This window comes from Scleropages formosus, chromosome 21 (assembly GCF_900964775.1).
Source record: "Scleropages formosus chromosome 21, fSclFor1.1, whole genome shotgun sequence".
In the NCBI taxonomy this organism is placed as follows: Eukaryota; Metazoa; Chordata; class Actinopteri; order Osteoglossiformes; family Osteoglossidae; genus Scleropages; species Scleropages formosus.
The window spans coordinates 15,862,329-15,882,318 of NC_041826.1; the positions used below are offsets into that span (position 1 = coordinate 15,862,329).

The window sequence follows — 19,990 nt, forward strand, 5'->3', positions numbered from 1 at the left end:
GTGGAAAGAGAGCTTAATTCCATCGGAAGGTGAAAAGTTAGATGGTAGTTAAAGAGGCAAGGAGGCCAGATATTGTGTAGCTTTAAGTATCTATCAGCACAAATCATCTGTTGCATTACCACGGTAAATAGCCATCATGGCCATATTCATATGCATTCAGCGTTGAGAGAAGCACAAAATGCAGCGGAAATTCACATCTAATTGCACTGTCTGCAACCGAATGAAAAGCAGTCTCAAAAAGAGAGGTTTTCTGTGCTTTTTCTGCATGTTTATAGCAAGTTGTCCTTGATATTATATCTCGGGGATGGAGAGGCTGCTGGGGCGTTCTGACACAGGCGCGTCCTTTTCACGAGCAGCTGTGAAAGTGCAATGACTTATCTCTTCTAATCGCTCTGCCACCATTGCAAGGACAGTAGCCTCACTCCACCGGTTGGATTAAATTTGCCTTGCCATTCATCCGCCTGGTTGAAAGACTCCATTCAGCTTGCAGGCCTTAGGAAAGACAAAAATAGAACAGTCTTTAGTATTAATTATTGAAAAATCCAAGGCTGTTTACCTGAGAGATCTACATAAAGAAATGCCTGTGTGGTATGAGAATGAAAGTAATGACATTCTCCTAAGGTGCACGTCTTTGAGATTTCTCATCGGTTTACGTTTAATTGACTGCAGTGTTTCCTAATTTCTGAAATCACGGTCAAAAAACACCGTGTATTTCATTCTAACAGTTATACAGTTAGGTTATTTTAAATATATTGGGAGACTGATATGCAACGATCAGACACAGCTGGGACCAGAAGTCTCTTCAATTTGTTTGAAACTCCAAAGATTTTGATTTAATTTAATGTTGCAATCAATAAAAGTTCCATGCTGTTGAGGTCCCTCCATTTATTCAAGGTTTAGGCCCTGTAAAATCCTGAAAAAAAAAGCTGTAGTAAATGAAAATAGTCACACTTCCATCCATCCATCCATCCATCCATCCATTCCTTATCCATAACCACCTCTTTAGTCTATGGTCACAGTAGTCAGGAGCACATCCTGGAGGCACAGGGCATGAGGCAGGATACACCCTGTATAGAGCAGTGCAATGCAGTGTAGAATTTTGTATTTTATCATTTTTATCGCAGGGGGTGTGGTGGCACGGTGGGTTTGGCCTGTGCCTGTTCTTTGGCGGGTCTGGGGTTTGAGTTCTACTTGCAGTGCCTTGCGGTGGACTGACATCCCGTCCTGGGTGTGTCCCCTCTTTGGGTTAGGCTCTGGTTCGCTGCGACCTTACTTGGGACGAGTGGTTTCAGACAGCGTGTGGTTATTTTTATCAATTTCAAAATACACTGAAATTAAAATATATATATTAAAAAATTAAACAGCAACATCTCCAAAACTTCTTGTTCAATCCCAGATGCTGACCTATACCGTTAGTTTCCAACCACTTTCAATCTTCTTATATAAAGGATGAATAAAAGCTCAGTAATACAATTGGCCTTCCATTTATTTTTATTCGAGGTTTGTGACAAATGACGGTATCCTCGGAAATGTGTAAACTTGACTGTAACACGAGTACGAAATGTATATAAAGCGCTACACTTTATCAGTGTTGTGTATCGATTTTTATAAGAGTTGAAATTCATTGCTGTCATTTTCCTATGATATTTTTTATTAGTTTGTTTATATACTGTTCCCTGTAGAAGAGGCTGCCCCCCATGTTCTTCACTACACCATCCAGGTGTGACTACAGCATCTCCGAGCAACACGTGTTAATAAAGCCACCGTTGCAGGTATAGCATGTTGTGGCTGTGTTGACATAAAAATCAAATTCTCATTAATTCACGTAAAGACCCATCTCTGCGTACCAGCTTCGAATTTCTGTTTCACGCGATGCTTTTTTCCGCTGAAACTGTTCCGACAAGAGGCTCTTCTGAGAAGGGTTTTATTACTGCAAACTGGAAATAAATCCCGCAAGAAGAAAAGTTCCAGAGCTGTCACATCGCTTCTCTGCTAAGGCCCATTGCTCAAAGGTGAAAGTTCTGGAGCGAGCGTTTCCTAATTTCACACTTCCTGCAACTGCGCCGGTGCGGCCGCAGAGACAAGGAGGTTTACGCAAAGCTGTCGTTTCGCTTCCTGTTGTCCGCGGCCCTTCCTGGCACGAGCTTGTGAAACAGGCCGTCGCCTCCTGTTACTCAACGCCGTGGGGCGGCACGTGGTGTTCCAAGAACTAGTGAGTGACGGCCGCTCCGGCCCCGGGGGCTCAAGGTGACATGGACGACTAAAAGGAAGAAAACAAAATGTTCGGTAGCAGAGCGGTGTCAGGGGAACGCGCTGTTTCCTGATGTCCCAACACAGCTACTAGATTTCAGGCTGCCCTTCCAGTAAGTCACGAGAATATCTCGACATCAGGACGTGAGCGCAGCTCGGCGTGCACAGCACACAAAGCCTTTTCATCAAGCGTGAATGTCAAATGGATTAAACCTTTTTCCCCCAGAAGTGTTCGATATCAGCTTCCTGTCTACGGCCAACGCTGTCAGCACGCTCCCTAACCTTGTTCTTGGTGTCTATTGTCCTAGGGCATGTTCATCCTCTTCTGGCTCTTCCTTGTGAATCTCTGCGTAAAATCACTGTTTATCTACAATACATGGTTTCATCAACCACCTATCTTCTCCAAAGCAGTTTACAGTGTTGTTACCTGTAATTATTTATCCATTTACACAGCTGGGTAATTTCAGGGTAAACACCTTACTCAAAGGCACTACAGCAGGAAGGAGGTGCAATTGGAGCACTCCTTCAAGTGGTTTGAGTCCAAGGCAGCAGCAATAACCACTGCACCACCTGCTGCCCACTGAGAGTGCAGACGCTGATGTCATCGGTGTAAGATAAGCCCCCGTTGATGCTGAGCAGAGGTAGATCCCGGAGGGCAAACAACCAATAAAAGAGTACATCTTCATAGTGATGATGCTTTGTTTGTCATCGTGGGTGGACCACACTTTGCCGGCACCATGCAAAGCAGGCAATTTAAATAAAACGCATCAATAACACATGCAGTTGGTCATCTAGATCCAAAGTAGTCCAAGGAGAGAGCTGACACAAACGAAAGTGACCGCAACCTGGAGGCTTTTGTGATGCATCAGGTGGACAAGCCTTAGGACATTAATAGTGGCATTGTTAATGCTATAATTTACATATGTCTCCATATGTGGCGGCAATAATTGCACCAGCCGCTATTATACAAGACCACCATCTCCTCCATCATCCTGTGCTATGATAATATCTTGTTATTCTAAGAATAATCAATGACTCAGGGACACACACCGTTCTTACTCATGCTATAAAAATAACACTAAATCTGGCTGCCTTGGAAAACTTAATTATTTAGGAGCTGAAGGAAGCTCAGGGGGTCTATTTGTTTTATTAAAGGGGTCTCACCTCTGCATGCTGACTGTCGGTTACTCGGGGTGCGCCGCAGTGATGTTTGGTTCCCTGCTGAGCTGACCGTGACGTGGATTTATTAATAGAACGTAACTCTTTTTGACTCCGCACATGGTACATGTTTCCAGAGAGCCACTGTTGGGAAATGGGTGGGCAATGAGTGCATGCTGACCTTACGTGACCCTGGTGCACCCACCCGGCGAGAAGGGCGGCCATTGTCACCGAGCACAGGGTCCCTCCCTCTGAAGAGCCTGCATCCCCTGGCTCGGACAAAAAGGATGTCGCATGTCAGCACTACTCTGTGGCTCTGGATTAGACCCACATGGCCCCGTGACCAGCGTGTCGTCGGTTCACATCCCACGGTAAGCGGCGCAGCTAACACATCCATCAATGAAGTAATGTGAAATTCAGAGAAGACTGGGGCTGTAGTAGATGTTTCATACATACGGGTCAATGCACGCGGTAAGTTAATATTCGGAACCCAGCTTGCATTTATTTATTGCGCAGATGTAAAACGCAGATTCCTCCGAAAAAGAGTGAATTTGTTGCCACGCAGTATGTGTCCAACTATGCAGGTCTCTAACAACGTGTGCTGACTCACCCCTCAGTGGTGGTGACCGATGCAGGCTCACATTGTCGGAGGGCACGTATGTGTCGCCCTCCAGGACGCAGACGTGCTCGTGGGGCGTCATCTGTAATCACTCGTTCGTACTACTTTACCTGTCAGGACCGATGTACACTACTTTGGACATTTGTTTTATTGTTGTTGTCCTTGCAGTTACTCTGTATTGAACTTCCATCCCATTCAGGTTGTGCCCTGCCTATATTAGTACCCCATGCTTCCAGGACAGGCTCCGGACCACTGTGACCCTGCAAAGAAGAGGCAGTAATTAATAATAGTGCTTTTTATTTTTCTTTGCAACATTTCCGGTATTAATATGTGCGCTGTTGAATAAAATTAATCTGACATGTCTCTGACTCATCCCACACTTTGTTATACATTATATATTATATTGCATTATAATATACGTATATTATAGCATATTAATGCAAGATGAAAGGTCACAAGGTGAGGAGTGTATAAGCTGCCCATTCTGCATCAGAGATAAACGATGGACTGTCTTTGTGCCGCCCAAACAGTGAGGTTCTGTGGTACAGTAGGACAGAGCTGGATTGTGGTAAAAAGTGAGCAGGTGCTTCGCCTGAAACAAGGTCACTGCTGATACGGCCTCACTGAACAATGTTCTTCTTGTGGTCTGACTGGCGGAAGACCTTCCCGTTTTCTCCGTGGAGAGGAGACGGGAATCTTGGACAGTGTCTCATTGAAATAGAGCATTTTTATTTATTTATTTATTTATTTTAAATGAGGACACCAGAGCCTGATGTCTCTGGATGCCCTTTAAGGCTATTAGTCTCCCTGCTAGCGGGTCGATCCCTTGTCTTGCATCCATACTCTTCCTCCTTGGTTCTCTCAACATCATACCCGTCATTTTGCATTTCTTGCTGCTTCCTCCACTACTTTTTCTCCTTGTCTATCCTCCAGTGTCCCTTTGTCCCCCATATTCTGGTCAGCCCTCTCTTCCTCCTTTGTATCTTTGCTTCATCTACATTCTTCCAACGCTGCTCTCTCCTTCCCCCGTAACTGGCCTGAGATACAGGGAACCTTCACCTCCCCTCTCTGTCTCGCTTCATACGCAACATCGTTCCCTCTGGGCCTCCCGGCATCACATGTCCTCTCCCGCTCTCTACACTAATTGGTGTGCGATGTGGCCACGGCGGCGTGGCATGGGGCAAGGCAACACGCAAGGCCCCCAGCAGCCACAGCCAGGCACGGATCGCATGCACTGGTTAATGTGACTCACTTACATGACAACGTGGGCTGGGTCGGGGACGCTGTGCCGGTTCACATGTCAACATGAGAAGAAGCGCAAATCTGAGTCCGGTCCGGTGTCATGCACAAGAACGAGGGGACACATTAGACATGTTTCCAAGTTGCACGCGGCGCACAAGCACTGTCTCACTGCACAGGGATGTAACTGATTTCAGATTTTGGCTAAGGGGGATACATGATGATTTGAGGACAAGGCAAAGCTGTTTAAAGCTTGTAAAACCAGTGAAATATTAAAAAGTTGCAGGGAGTAATTCAGTCATTTGAAAAAGTGTCAGAGGACGTGTCTCCAGTGTCCCCTTGCTAAATTATGCCTGCAATATTGCAGCACTGCCGGAAGAAATGAAAATATTTATCTGTTGAGATGGCAGCCGTTTTGATTTAAGCCAGAATCCCTTTTTCGGCATCAAACAGATACTTTGATGAAAGGGGGGGGACGTGGAGATATTTTCACGATTCTCAAAGAACTATGAAAATGAGAGTACAGAGAGTTCTCCAGCATGTGATACACTGTTCTGCCTTAGTACACGAAGGCTGAAAGTGTAGTGCTTCTTCACAACCCGTGGCCTAAATGTTGTTGACATGGTCACCATGGCGACAGGTGATGGCCCACAGACGAACCCCCCCGAGGCTCGCTGTTCTTTCTCAGTGTTCGAGCGCAGAAACATAGCCCCTCGACTGCAAAGTTCCCTTGTGCCCCCCAGTGAAGATTGATGCCAGCCGCCGCAGAGAGGCATGTGTTTGTACTCGTGGGGATGCGAGTGAAGGGGGGGGGGCATCGTGTGAGGCAGACACGCATGTACCCGTTCCCAGTTAGCCTCCCTCTGAGAACTCATATTCTGTTTCATAATAAACACAAGGCTCGTTCGTTCCTCCCACCCTCCGCTCTCCCTGCCCACAGGTTGGAAAGGGACCCAGAGCGCCAGGAGGACCGTTGGTGTGTATGTCAGGACGGCTGCTGCCAGGGTGACGTCCTACCAGTGTACAGCCATGTGAGGGGGGACGAGTAAAAACAAGGGTTGAAAAGCCAAACGCAAGTGCTTTGACGCTTGGCCAGCCTAGATGGGGAGGGAATGGTGAGCAACGTCCGTTCTGATGGTCACCCTGTCCACTTTCCTTTCTTGGCCTGTCGTCATCCGCACACGTGCATGAAGATCTCGACAGACCGAGAGCAGACTGCAGGCGCCCCGGTGCAGCTCCAGCTGCGAGCGCCCGGCCAACGTCGTCAGCGGAATCTGGCAAGCGAGGAGGCACGATTTCTTACGTAAATCTCTCTCCTCAGAAAGGTTTATAGGTTCAACGTCATGTTCCTGAGATCTTTCTGAACTTGAGAAGGATGTACAGCGAGTGGGCAAAAATGCTGTCTCAACCCTTCCACTACAAACGGGTAGAAAGTCCTCATGTGACCCAAAGTTTTGGCATTCCAGTGTTTTGGTATGGTTGGCTTGGACTGGAAGTGTTGTCCACGCTCGTGTTACTCCCATAATAACACAGTGCCTTGCTCCTCCTGCTGCAGTGTAACCCGTGTGTCAGTGTGTGCGTGTGCGTGTGTGTTTATGAGGACTCGTGACCATCGCTGCATCCACAAAAAACATTCATTGCAATCAGCTGTGACACACCGTCACAGTCCCTCTATGCACACAAAGCTGTGCGGTCACATCGCGGCACCGCCAGAGCAGTTTTCAGATACAGACGTGTTACAAACGGTCACAAAATATTTTTTCCTTGAAAACCAACTGAGAAACCTCCAAAAAATTGTTGCCCATCTGACACGGCAGATATGCAGAGAAAGGTTCTCGCCTACAGCTGTGCGCTGAATTATTTAGGGTTCCAGGTGTTTCGTGAACTGAGATTGAGACGTCGCCACCTGTTCGGGTCGAACGGGAAGTCCGGAGCTGCTGCACCATCGCCCCCTACTGGACACTGCCTGTTGGACCATACACCGCTGATGGTGACCGTGCTGCGATTCAGAGCTGATCAAAGCATCGACAGAACGGCCGGAGTCGTCCCTGCGGTCGGCATTGTTGACTCAAATAGGAATTATGGGCTCGACTCCAACGGACAAGAGCAGACAAGTGCACTGCTGCTCCCCACAGAACACTCACAGGACCGAACTCCTCACCACAGGTGTTAATGACAGCCATCTAGAACTTTGTTCCATGCACTCGGCCGACAGCCTCACAGAGGTGCTCATGCAAATCTTAAATCCAGCTGTGCGTGTGCTGCAGCGCTGAGGCAATGCGTTGCCATGGTGACTTGAGAACACAAATACTGTATGTATGTCTGAAGCCAAACTCCAGTAATAAGGAAGCATCTGGGAATAAATGCTGACTTAATAAGAGAGCCTAAAAATTGGTTGTGTTGTGAATTACAGAACTGGACTATTGAAAGACCCGAGACTTGCTCTTGATAACGTTGTACTGCTTGGCAGGGCTGGAACCGCTCTGCAGTTAAGTTCACAGCCCAGTCGCGGCTCAATGAAAGGAACGCACACGAACAGAAACGAAGCGCTGCAGAGACCAGAAACACGGGAGTCCTCCACAGTTCGGCCACAAGAGCTGATATACGACCCAAACTGCTGACCTGCCAGAACCCACCCGGGAGGCTTGCTGACCCAGCATGGTTTAATCCAGAGGGAAATGGACTGCCGAGTCATCAGAATACCCACCCACCCCAACCCCATTTCCTCCTCTCACTCTCTCATTTCTCCCAGAGCAAAGCGGTTGGTTTCCCCGTCACTGCTACCTGACGACATGGGTTTTGGTCTGCTGAAGTATCGTTAGGTGCATCAGAATGCTGCATTTGATCCAGTTCTAATAAGGTATCCGAGATTCCTCAGTCACCGAGCGATTCTTTTACAGCTGTATCCATTTAAAGAGCTGAACAACATTTAGTGGAGTAATTCAGGGTATGCAGCCTGTTCAGATATAGTACGGAAGATGAAGGATTTAAATCCCAGGTCTTTCGTTTGCGAGGTAATGGCTCTAACCACTACGCCACCTGCTGTTTCACATCTTACCACGTATTCTATGACACACCGTGTTCATTAGGAGGTAAGATGAACACAGGCCTTGACATTTCTCTGCTGAGACATTTTGAAACCTCAAACCGAAATGCAGTAAACATTCTCTTTAGATCCCAGGCAGGTTTTCCTTTCATACAAAGCAAAACCATATGAATTAATACTGATCGGGAAATTAAACTTCCTGCACAATATGAGACAGGAGTTCTGTTTCTAATTGAGCTTTTATAATACATAATATAACAACTAATTCTTACATAACAGCTGTACAGTCTGAATTATTTCCATGAGGCATGGATGTCATTGTGAGAAGTGTTAGAGGTGAAGCAAAAACAAATCATTTCAATTTATGAAAAAGGCGAGAGGAATGTTTGAAGCAGAGGTACGTCTCAAAGATCTGCGTCTGCGATCAGGTGCTTCCACAAAGGACAAACAGCACAGTCTATGGCTTAAGAGTGATGTGGGACCAAAACACACAGCACACGTCTCAGCGCGTACACATGCATGGGACTGTATTTTTAAGCCCGTGTGCTCTCATGAGCAATATCCCAACAGAAGTATCTCCTTGGCATCGTCAAACGTAACGACTGGAGGGGTGAAGAGGTGAAACCGCAGAAAGAAGTCATCAAAGAACATTCAAGATACACAGGACAAGATGTTACACCCCATGCGTATAAAGAAGTCATCAAAGAGGAGAAAATCAGTAGTTGTTGTTTGTTTGTGATGTCTGTGATTCTTGGCACAGCTTAAAGAATGAAAGTACATGTCTAGATGTAGTGATGGAGGCAAGCTAGGAGCATCAAACTACAAGACCGATGCAGAAGATGACAGGTCAGAACCAGTGGCACGCCAAATGCCGTGACAAAGCTTTTCCAATTTTTGCAGCTTTTTCACGTTACATTTCATCAGGTCTTGTTGTCAGTTTTAATACTATTCCTTGGAGTGATAACACTACTTAGAGTTCGTTGGAAGTCCTTTGGAGAAAATTGTCTGCTAAATAAATAAATGTAAATGTAAGAAAATGAAATGTGCAATCAAATATTTGAAAAAAGTTATTGCCCTTCATAGTCAGTAACTGGCTGTGCCACCCTTAGCTGCAAGGACCGCAACTAAATGCTTACTGTGAAGAGCCTATTAATTTGCCGATGCACATTTCACCATCTTTCACATTAAATTACACAAAAAACAATGCACGTGTAAATTTTTATGTCTCATCTGTACTGCTAGAAGTGACAAAACGATCTGACCAAATTTAATGTTAAAAACCTATCAAAACAGGGAATACTGAATCGGGAGCAAAAACTTCCACAGTAGTCTTCACTCCTTTACCCCTTCCTGGGAAAACACTACTGTGGTAAAAGCTAATGGTCTTGATTTCTCAACCTTCACAAATCCCTGAAAGGTACAATATCATACACTCTACTCTGACTATTCTTTCATGTTTTTTTACTACTTTTCATGTTAGTCGCTTCGTGTGGAGCAGGTCTGCCTTTTGCAGTAAAAATCTTCTAATCCAAAACTTGAATTATAGCCACTGGGCCAAGGATAATTTAATTTTGCTGTTTTATTATTGATTTTTATATGTTTAAATATTTTCCTGTGCCACAAATTTATAGTATTTGATGTAAAAAGTAGACAGTAAAAGTATTTTGCAACAGTGATATTAGCAATTATGCGTGTTTCAGAAGAATATAACAGCTTTAAGATCCCCTTGGGGAATAGCTGTGTTTAGTGAACCATTCCCTCCAAGAAACCGAAGAAAGGAAGAACACCTGACTGTGTTTCCAGAGATCCTGCCGGCAGGCCAACCTACATCTGCATCTAATCAGGTGCAAATTTGTCCACGTTTTTCTGCAGAGCTGCACAAAGGCTGGAGGCGACCACATCACAGGCGGTCGTGCTGAACAAAAGCACGTGGCGCGGTTGTCTCTCGCCTGGGAGGAGCTCAGACCGGGCAGGTCCGAGCCAGTCGGAGATGGAGAACCGAGCTGCCGGGGCTGTCCCGCCGCTAACCCCTGGCCCACTTCTCCACAAGCATTTTAATTCTGGGGAGCAGATTTCCTTGAGGTCAAGTCCCAGACAGCCTTGTACACAAGTGCAGGCCGCACCCCCAAACACACCCTCTTAACGGTCCGCAACTCACCAAACGTAGATACACATACGCAACCAGACAGACCATATTAACAGATTTCACGAAAGCGCCGTGTGAGTTTCCCTCTTGTTTTTCATTTTATTTATATGTCAACACATATAAAATCATTCCTGTAATGAATTTAACCACCTCTTCAATTAATCTCTAATTGTAAGCCCTTTTCCCATAGGAATCTCTCTCATGTCGGCTGATAAAAACCACAAATAAAGTGTCTGCCTCCACTGTGATTAACATTCTGCCTTTTTTCCTCTTTTTCAAAGTGTGTTCATAAATAACTCAGTGACGCTGGAGCCACTGCGCTTCAATAAAAGGGCACTCTCGACCGTGTCTGAGTGCGGTCCTGTGGCAGCGGGCCAAGGGGGGGCGAAACCTGGCCACCTTCCGACACACAAGTGTCTTGTCTGTGTATTATGTCGCCATCCGACCGATCAGGAGGCGGCATCACGGTAACGTGGGTATCGATGTAAATGCTGATGCGAAGACTAAAGCGACCCGACGAGGAGTGGCCATCGCTTGTGAGAAAGCTCTGCGAGGCCTGCGGAGGGACATGCTGTGACACGAGCGCATGCTTACCTGCCTCCAAGTCACCTCTGACTCACTATGGAATGAGGGTTCGGCTGGGCCTTACGGCTGCAATGCTGGCATGTCGCCGCAAGCTTTGCACCACCATCTCCATCTATCATGAAACCTTCCACTGTTGCTGCATAACGACCCTAACGGAGGGCAGACATTACATGCAGCATCTCCGAGGGAGGGTGTTCAACAGCTCCTGCTACTAAGGTGTCACGCACAATAGGGCAGGAGACAGGAGGTAGGACCCGAGTGCGGGACCATTAGTTCGTTCGTCTGAAGGGCGAGGCAGAACATGTGTTCGGGGACAGGTGTGGGTCAAAGCGAGGAGGGGCGTACGTTGTTCCGAGGGATGTCCGACATTGGGGTCGTAGTCCAAAGCGGTGGTCGAAGACGAGGGAGTCAAGACTTGAGGGTGAGGGTGAGGGGCTGGGGAGGCGAGGCTGGAAAACAGGGTAAAGGTCGTAGAAGTAGGGTGAGAACGCAGAGAGGACGGTTGCCATGGAGATTCTGCAACCTGGGAGCGGTGGTGTGGCTTCCTCTATACTCGCCCCTGCTGATTCCTGCCAGGTGTGTTCGGCTGGGGTGCCGTCGAGGGCATGACGCGAGGTGAGGAAAGACGAGCTCATTCCTTGCAAAGGGTTTCTACATACATAGGTTTTCCATCCCCTCGAGCACTAAGCTTTGATGAATGAATGACTGTTCCCCTGGACAATTTGAACTAATTCTCGTCATATTTGTCACACCAGGATCCAGTTACGAGTCCACAGTTGGAAATATGGTGCTTGCAGTGTGAAATTGGTGGGCAAGAAAAGCATTAAGACCCACAGGTAAAAGCAACTGCTTATGAGCTGGTAGTGTAGTAGTTGGAGCTCCAGCCTGTGGACCCAAAGCTTGTAAGTTTGAATCCCACCTCTAGCTATAGTACCCTTCACCAGATGACTTACCCTAAATTACTCCCATAAAATTACCTGTCTGTATAAATGGGTGAACAACTGTAAGCTGCTTTGGAGAAAAATTTCTAATTATTTTGGACAGTTATCCAAAGCCATTTACAGTTTGAAATGTTTATATACCTGGATGTTTTCACTGGATCTGTTCAAGCACTTTGCTCCAAAATGTTGCTCAAAGCAAAACCCCTTGTGTTTTCTCCTGAGGCATTGACTGGCATGTGCCAGGTTTGTGTCATTAAGTGCTACGCTCCCTGCTGGCCTACCTGCTGCACTGCACTGTTGCCTGAAGAGACTCCATAGCACAAAATGGGCTCACAAGAACATTCAGCAGACAATCAAGGTGCGGGAGATGAACATATGCAACGGGCATGCATGGCAATGCAGGAGTACACCACATAAAAAATAAATTCCATCAGTAAACAGAGGTTCCAGAATCAACCTTGTTTCAACACCCCCACCCCAAAGATGACAAGCCAAGGTAAAAAACACCTCCGGAAGCCAAACTCAGGATCAGAGGTACCACAAGGCCGGAGGCACATGGGAGTTACCAGGACCAGGAGTGAATTTCAGCACACCTTTTGTATGTGAGTGAGTCACAAAGTGGGAAACTCCTACTACCTAAAGCTTCTGTCAGCATAATTTTGTCACATAACCACTTAAAGGAAAGCAAAGACAAATGATATTTGGGTTTCCAATTTCCGTTTTGAGTCCTCACCAGGACCTAGCTGGAAGCACTTCAAATTGTATGTGGCTTGAGCGCCATCATATGGTCATATCAGTCAATTACCACAAGACAGCAGGAGAAGAGTAAATGCGCAAGCCAGAAAACCGCCAGCACAGACAGCTCCAGTCAGGCCACGGGGCCCTAGATTCAGAAGCTCCAGGTGTGCTATGGTCTCTGACAGTTGAAAGTAACAGCATGAAAATACTACGTCAAATAATTTTGTGCGCAACCCTAAAATGGACTAGCTTCTTGTCTAGCCTAGTGCCCTATACTTTCGAGATACCCTTCGAACCTCCGCGACCCTACGTTACAAATGTTATCGATAATGGCTGAATAAAGGTCATTTTTTACTTGCATAAACTGTTAAATACATATTACATATCAACCCTAAAACTGGTCTTTGGATTTTAAAATGACATATAAACAATGGATAGACTTGATGTCAATTTTAATCTAAAAATGCTGTGAAACATGTACATAATCATATAGTATCATCAATGTTTGAACATGTGAATGGAATTATATTACTTATTCAGTTATTTCCAAGTATTTTTTATGCTGTGGCGAAATGTTCAGGATTCAGGTTAGCAGGTACAGGTAAATAAGTGAAAAAAGGAAGCAGCGCCATTAAGGTGTCTTAACAAGACATCACACCAACATGAAGAAACAGAACTGCACCTAGACATAGATTTTACAAGTGTCTGGAAGTGGAGTCATTTGATGTACTGATGATCGTAGGGAAAAATGTAGACACCGCACGAGGACCTATAAGCACTCTGCTGAGTTGAGATCTGGTGACTGTGATTACCACACTACACAGATGACAGTGTTGTCATGCTACTCAAACCACTTGAGGCCTGTGGATGCGGGAACTGGCACCAGTGAAAAGCCCATTTCATGAACATTATTGTTGAGTTTGTGCTTTTGTCCACATTTACCCTAAGCTGATGATGCAATTCCTTCCGAATTTCATCACAACATCTGAAAGATGAGCAACCCTATTTACACCGATGAGAAAAGAACTACACTGATAAATATAACCACTAAACTGCATTGTGAAATTTTACTTTTAAAATGTCTCGGCAAAGTAATTAAACATGAGCAATTCTGAATGGTCAGTTCCTTATTTGAAAAATTTTACATTCAGAAAATGCCATCGAACGGTACTAATAATGAATTAAAAGCAAAAATCAGTCTAAATTCACTGTGAAATCATTGCTTTAATCATTTTATCTCTTACAAAACATTGCTCAACTTCTTACATCCTGACAGCTGTCCATGTTTCAGAGGTATTAAGGTTGGTCTTAAACTACTGAAGGTAACCAAACACAAATGAAAATGTAAAATTATGAGCAGAAAGTAGTTGACCCTTGACAGTAGAAATAAAGAAATACAATAGTACATGGGACAATGGTTTAAGTCCCTATAGGTGTTATCTAGGTGATCCTCTCAAAGCCCTCCATCAGGTATCCATCAGGTATCACAGATCCTCATGTTCATCTGAGAGCCTCTCCGCTGGGGGGTCCATGGATTCAGGGTTAGACACTTCAGGATCTTCCTCTGAAAAACAAAGGAGATCACATTATCTAGGAAGTCACTTCTGAAATGACTCCACACACTTTTCTCGTATGTAGAGTATGATTTATTATTGAATATCATAACTGTTCTGGACACCTTTAAATCCAGGCTTAAGACCCATATTTTCAAAATAAATGTGCATGCTCTATCTTATATCTTCATTATTTGTTTATTTATTATTTTGTCTTTTTTTATTGTTTTAGTCTTGGGCAGTACAGTGGTACAGAAGGTGCCTCAGAGCTCTGGGTATGAACACAGGTTAAAATCTAGCTCAGGCTGCATGGAGTTTCCCTGTTATACCACACACACTGTCTGAAATCGCTTGTCCCAAGCGGGGTCGCAGTGAGCCGGAGCCTAACCCGGCAACACAGGGCGCAAGACGGGCGGCACAGGGGCACAGTGAGTAGCACTGCTGTCTCACAGCGCCTGGGCGGTGCAAGAGAACGTGGGTTTGATCCTTGCTCAGTCTGTGTGGAGTTTGCATGTTCTCCCCGTCTCCGTGTGGGTTTCCCCCCCAGTCCAAAGACATGCTGTTCAGGTTCCGCCCTAATGTGTCACGGAGCGAGTATGTTTCACTGAGGGATGGATGAGTAACCCCTTGTAAGTAGTGTATCTAACAGTGTAGTCACCTTGGTGAATAAGGTGTGGGGGCTAGTAACACTACATAGTATCCACTGTAAGTCGCTTTGGACAAAAGCATCTGCTAAGCGAATAAATGTAAATGTAAGAGTGGAGGGGGAGGGGACACAACCAGGATGGGACACCAGGTCATTGCAAAGCACCCCAAGTGGGACTCAAACCCCAGACCCACCACAGAGCAGGACCTGGCCAAACCCACTGTGCCACCCATGTTATACCATGTTAAGTTTATGTGGGTTTTCTCCCAGTGCTCTGTCATCCTCAAAGAGTCCAAATACATGTGCCTGAGTGAATGGTGATTCTGAATTGCCAATACTGGGTGTGTGATAGAGAGAGAGACTGCCCTCTGATGGATTGGTGTCCTATCCAGGGTGCATCCTGCCTCACATCGTATGCATCTGGAATAGGCTCCAGACCATCATAAGCCTGAAATGGACATTGATAATAGATCAATTATGTTGTTCTTAGTGGTGTAATTTTAAAATGCTAATATTTACTGTAAATTTCTTTTAGATGTAGTCCATTACAGTAGTTTTCAAAAGTGTCCAGAGCCTTACATTTACTAGCTTAGATGATGCTTTTTCTCAAAGTGACAATATTAAACTACTTACTATTATTTACTCATTTATACAGCTGGGTAATTTTACTGGAGCAGTTTAGGACAAGAACCTTGGTTAAGGGTGCTACAGCTGAAGGTGGGAATTGAACCTACAAGCTTCAAATCCCAAGGCAGCAGGCCTAACCCCAACATTACTAACAGCTCTCCCACCAATCCTTTCATTTTACTTAAACACAAATGGGACATTAAAACTTTGTTTTTTGTGATATTTCATCTCAAAACAAACTCTGAATTATTACGATGACTCTTCATATGAATCGGCGAGGAGCACTGCTGGTGACAGCTCTTTCAAAGCAGTAAACAGGTTTACATGACGCTTCCATTTGACCTGCCTGCACTGCGCTCACCATTAACAGGCGGCAACACGCAGACTCCATCCCGATCCTGAAAGCCAGCGGCACAGAGGCACCGGTAGCTGCCCTGGCTGTTCACGCACTGCTGGTGTTCTAAGGAGCACGGAGACTCTGAAAGCTCACACTCGTCAACATCTGCCCGGAGAAAGGAGTTGTGTCAGTAACTACAGGAGAAGAAAGCTACCTGCGAACAAAAACCGTATAAGACACTTAACAGCACTTTTTATGTAGCAAGATGTTCACTGAAGCAACTGAACCGAAGTATAGAACAGCAACCGCGATGGGGCTTTAGCTACTTTTGACCAGTTGGTTTCACATGCCCCCAGCACCAGTATCTGTGAGCTATAAAAGCGGAGTTAGTAAAAGGATGCAGTAACATGAAACAAAAAATGCAAATGAACATTTGAGAAATTATATTTTTCTACAGCAACATCAACTTAATCAATGAGGGTTACATGAGAAAAAAAATTAAATATACACATTCAACTGGCCTCGTTTCAACTGCTTACCTGTGCAGGTGCCACCCTCATTGCTGTATCCATCTGCGCAGGTTAAACAGTGATCAGGGCCCTCCCCCCTGCAGCCAGAGCATGCCTTGTCACAGACTGGCTCACCGTGCATGTGTGTGTGTGTGTGTGTGTGTAGACAGTGGCGAAGGCAGAAAGTTTATGAGAGCAAAGCAGAGGCAGAGAGAAAGATTTCATTAATTACTTTTGCAGCAGGTTCCACATTTCAGAGGCACGTCAAAAGAAACTAAAAAGAGAATTAACCCAAAAATGTCCAGAGAAAATTTGTCATAACATGTGAAAGACATTTCGTAAGTATGATGCAACAATTATTTTGCGCAAAATCAGAACTTAAAGAAATTAATCAGATGTAGTTTTGCCCCCTTTTAAAGATGAGCTGCTGTTTATGCGATTCTGTTTATTGCTCCACATTTAAAACCTAAACACAGAAACACAAACTCCATCTTAGCCCATCTGCTTACCCTTGCACAAGTACGACCCCTCAGTGTTGAGACAGTACTGATCTCCCTTGCATGGCGGGGGTTCTCTGGAGCACTCATCCACATCTGTGCAACCAGACAAACAGGAAGGATGTCACTGCTGATTGCTGAAAGCGTCAACCCCTTACCCACTCAGCCAGTGCGGCTCACCGTTACACGCTGCCTCCTCCTTATCCTGTTCCCAGCCAGGTTTACACTTCTTGCAGTGGTGACTGGTAGGACCGGTACATATTTCACAAGCAGGATGGCACTCTGCAAAGAAGAAGCACAAAAATCAGCTTCAGTTGTAGGTGGACCTACCCCCAGGTTCTGCAGGGTGCATCCATAAGTGGTTTACCTGTGCACTGGGAGAATGTGTCGTTCCTCTCCTCGCTGAAATATCCATCTACGCACTCCAGGCAGAGCGCTCCCTGGTAGCCATGGTTACAGCTGCACCTACCATCACCTGTCCTGGTTCCATCGCCATTGCACACACCGTTGCCATGGCATGGCCTCTCAGAGCCTCCAATACATGCTGCGGGAATAATAACACCACCTCACACTCAACAGCCTTCACACCCAATGTATGCATCATCAGCCGCGCTGGTCTTAGTTGGGTCAAACATTTACCATTGCAGTCAGGTCCAAATGTGCCATTGGGGCAGCACACTTTAATGCTTTCAATGCAGAACCATTTAAAAGATCAGGATACTTTGTTTTCCTGGAAGAAAACAGAATAATCATACACAGAGCCAGGGCCTTACGTGTTTACTACCTTCGTATTCTTGCAAGTCATTCCTCAAAATCCAGTAAAATGAGATGGTAAAAACATACAGAAGCAGAGCTTTATTGTTCCTGTCATGTGATAACAGGTGTGGTGGGTTGTTTCATCAGCGTGATTTCACATGGATAGTTGTGAGCTCACCTCTTGAACCACCAAGTCTCCAGACGGTCCTCATGCTCCTCTACCATATGATTACATTCAAAGCTGCTGTCACACAAGCCCTCCACAATCTCCATCAGGCGAATCTCACTGATTGAACATTGCAAATAAAAGAAAATTGTTAGTTGTTTGCCAGAGCCCTCCCCAATAAAGTAGTTTATTAATTATGTGAAGCCATTGTCCAAGGCAACTGCACTGTATATTAAGCAACTTACAATACTTGGGTAATAGGTATATACATACATACCTTTTTTTTAACAGTATCAATTCAAGTACTTTTCTCAAGAGTGGAGCAGAATTTGGAACTGAGGACATTCCAACTGAAAAGTGTCAGCTTTAGAAGTAACACTATCTCCTAGCTGTGACATTAATTATTACTTCAGAAGCTACATATTTGCTGAATATACATAAGCAAAAATAAATCTTAACAGTATATGACTGTTAGCACATTAATAGTGAGTTGAATACTTATGTTTCTTATTATGTTACAGGACAAATATGACCATGGCAAGACAAACAAAGTCATCAAGTCATCACTAAGTCATCATTTCAATGTATATTTGTAAGAATTTAAAGTGCACACACTTGCCCACCACTACCAGCATGATTTTTATTCTAGTGAACAGCACAACGCCTCACATGTAGGCAGGCCATCTGTTTCAATGTCTTCTAAATCCTACCTTGTCTCATATTTAGACAGTTTCCTCTCCTCCCACGCAGTGTTTCCACCTCCAAAATTTTTCTTAGCTGTTCTCTCAAACCCCTGATGGGACAAAAGAATCACACTTACTTTGAAATATGTTATTGCTAATTGTTATCATTAAGTGTAACCACTCAACTGGTAGCCAAGTGGTTAGAGCTGCTGCCTTTGGACCCAAAGGATGCTGGTTCGAATCTCACCTCTAGCTGTAGTACCCTTGAGCAAAGTAATTACACACACACACACATTTTCAGAACCGCTTGTCCCACACGGGGTCACGGGGAACCGGAGCCTACCCGGCAACACAGGGCGTAAGGCCGGAGGGGGAGGGGACACACCCAGGACGGGACGCCAGTCCGTCGCAAGGCACCCCAAGCGGGACTCGAACCCCAGACCCACTGAACAAGAGGACCGTGGTCCAACCCACTGCGCCACCGCACCCCAAAGTAATTACTCCAGTAAAATTACCAAACTGTGTTAAATGGGTAAATAACTATAACCTTAACATTGTAACCTGCCATTCAATAAATGTAATGTTAAGAATAAGAAATCCTAACTGGCACTCTCACTTTGCAAAGGTGAAGCATCTGATCTATTAAAATTTGGCAAATTATCATGCCACTTCAGCTGGAAATGGGTGGTTGGGTCCGAACCCACACGAGATGCTCCAGCCCAGGAACGAGAAGTAAACTGTGGGGTCCTGCCAGCTTACCTTGGCGAAGTTGTCAGTGATTTGTTTACACGTCGAACACGACTCCTTTAAATCTGCTGAGTCGGTTTTCGGACAGCGGACGATCAAAGTGAGCAGGCAGAGGAGAGAGAGCGCAGCTCCCAGTCCCCCCCACCGCATTCTCGGCAGGACCGGCGGCGCAGCGGAGCCCCTTCCCTTTCATTCATACGCCGACAACCGTGCGAAGGCTCCAGTGTATTTCAAACTGGCAGTCTCACAATATGCTTATGCGTTTACAGCTATGAATCTGAAGTTCAGCTTCATCCCGCCCGGTTTGCGGCTTTTCATGCAAATGTATGTTCACAAACGGCAGCGCTTCGGTTTTCCGCTCAGATTTCCACGTAGGTCGCCTTCTTCCTGCTGTGGCTCGATATTATTGGCTGGCAGGCCCGCAGTCACGCCGACAGCCAATGGAGCGTTGCCGCGCGCCTAATGACGTAAAAATGACTTTGAGTTCATGAAGCGCGACGGAATGAGGCGATTCGCCTTAAAAAAAATAAAGGGATCGCAATCGAAGGAGTTTAGTGTCGCGGCGCTTATAACCTTAAGGCTCCCGGTTTGAGAAGCAGTCTGGATAACATCCTACTGTATACATGGGTAAATCTTATCATTGTAAGTCTCCTTGGACAAACATGTCAACTGTGTAAATGTTAGTAATACCGGCGTGCAGGCATTATGGGTGCAACTGATCTCAGATCGGAGGTGTTAACGAACTTA

At 45.5% G+C, this 19,990-nt stretch overlaps 1 protein-coding gene across 1 annotated transcript; it reads right to left on the reverse strand.

Moving 5' to 3' along the window:
- Positions 1-13,912: 13,912 nt before the first annotated feature.
- On the reverse strand, positions 13,913-19,615 carry LOC108920974 (cysteine-rich with EGF-like domain protein 2). The gene is given in 11 exon segments (XM_018730138.2): positions 13,913-14,286; positions 15,910-16,050; positions 16,425-16,520; positions 16,904-16,987; positions 17,072-17,173; positions 17,259-17,435; positions 17,531-17,599; positions 17,602-17,621; positions 17,826-17,933; positions 18,524-18,606; positions 19,256-19,615. Coding segments are annotated over 11 exon segments (1,098 nt in total). The 5' UTR covers positions 19,394-19,615; the 3' UTR covers positions 13,913-14,206.
- Between the last annotated feature and the right edge of the window lie 375 nt (positions 19,616-19,990).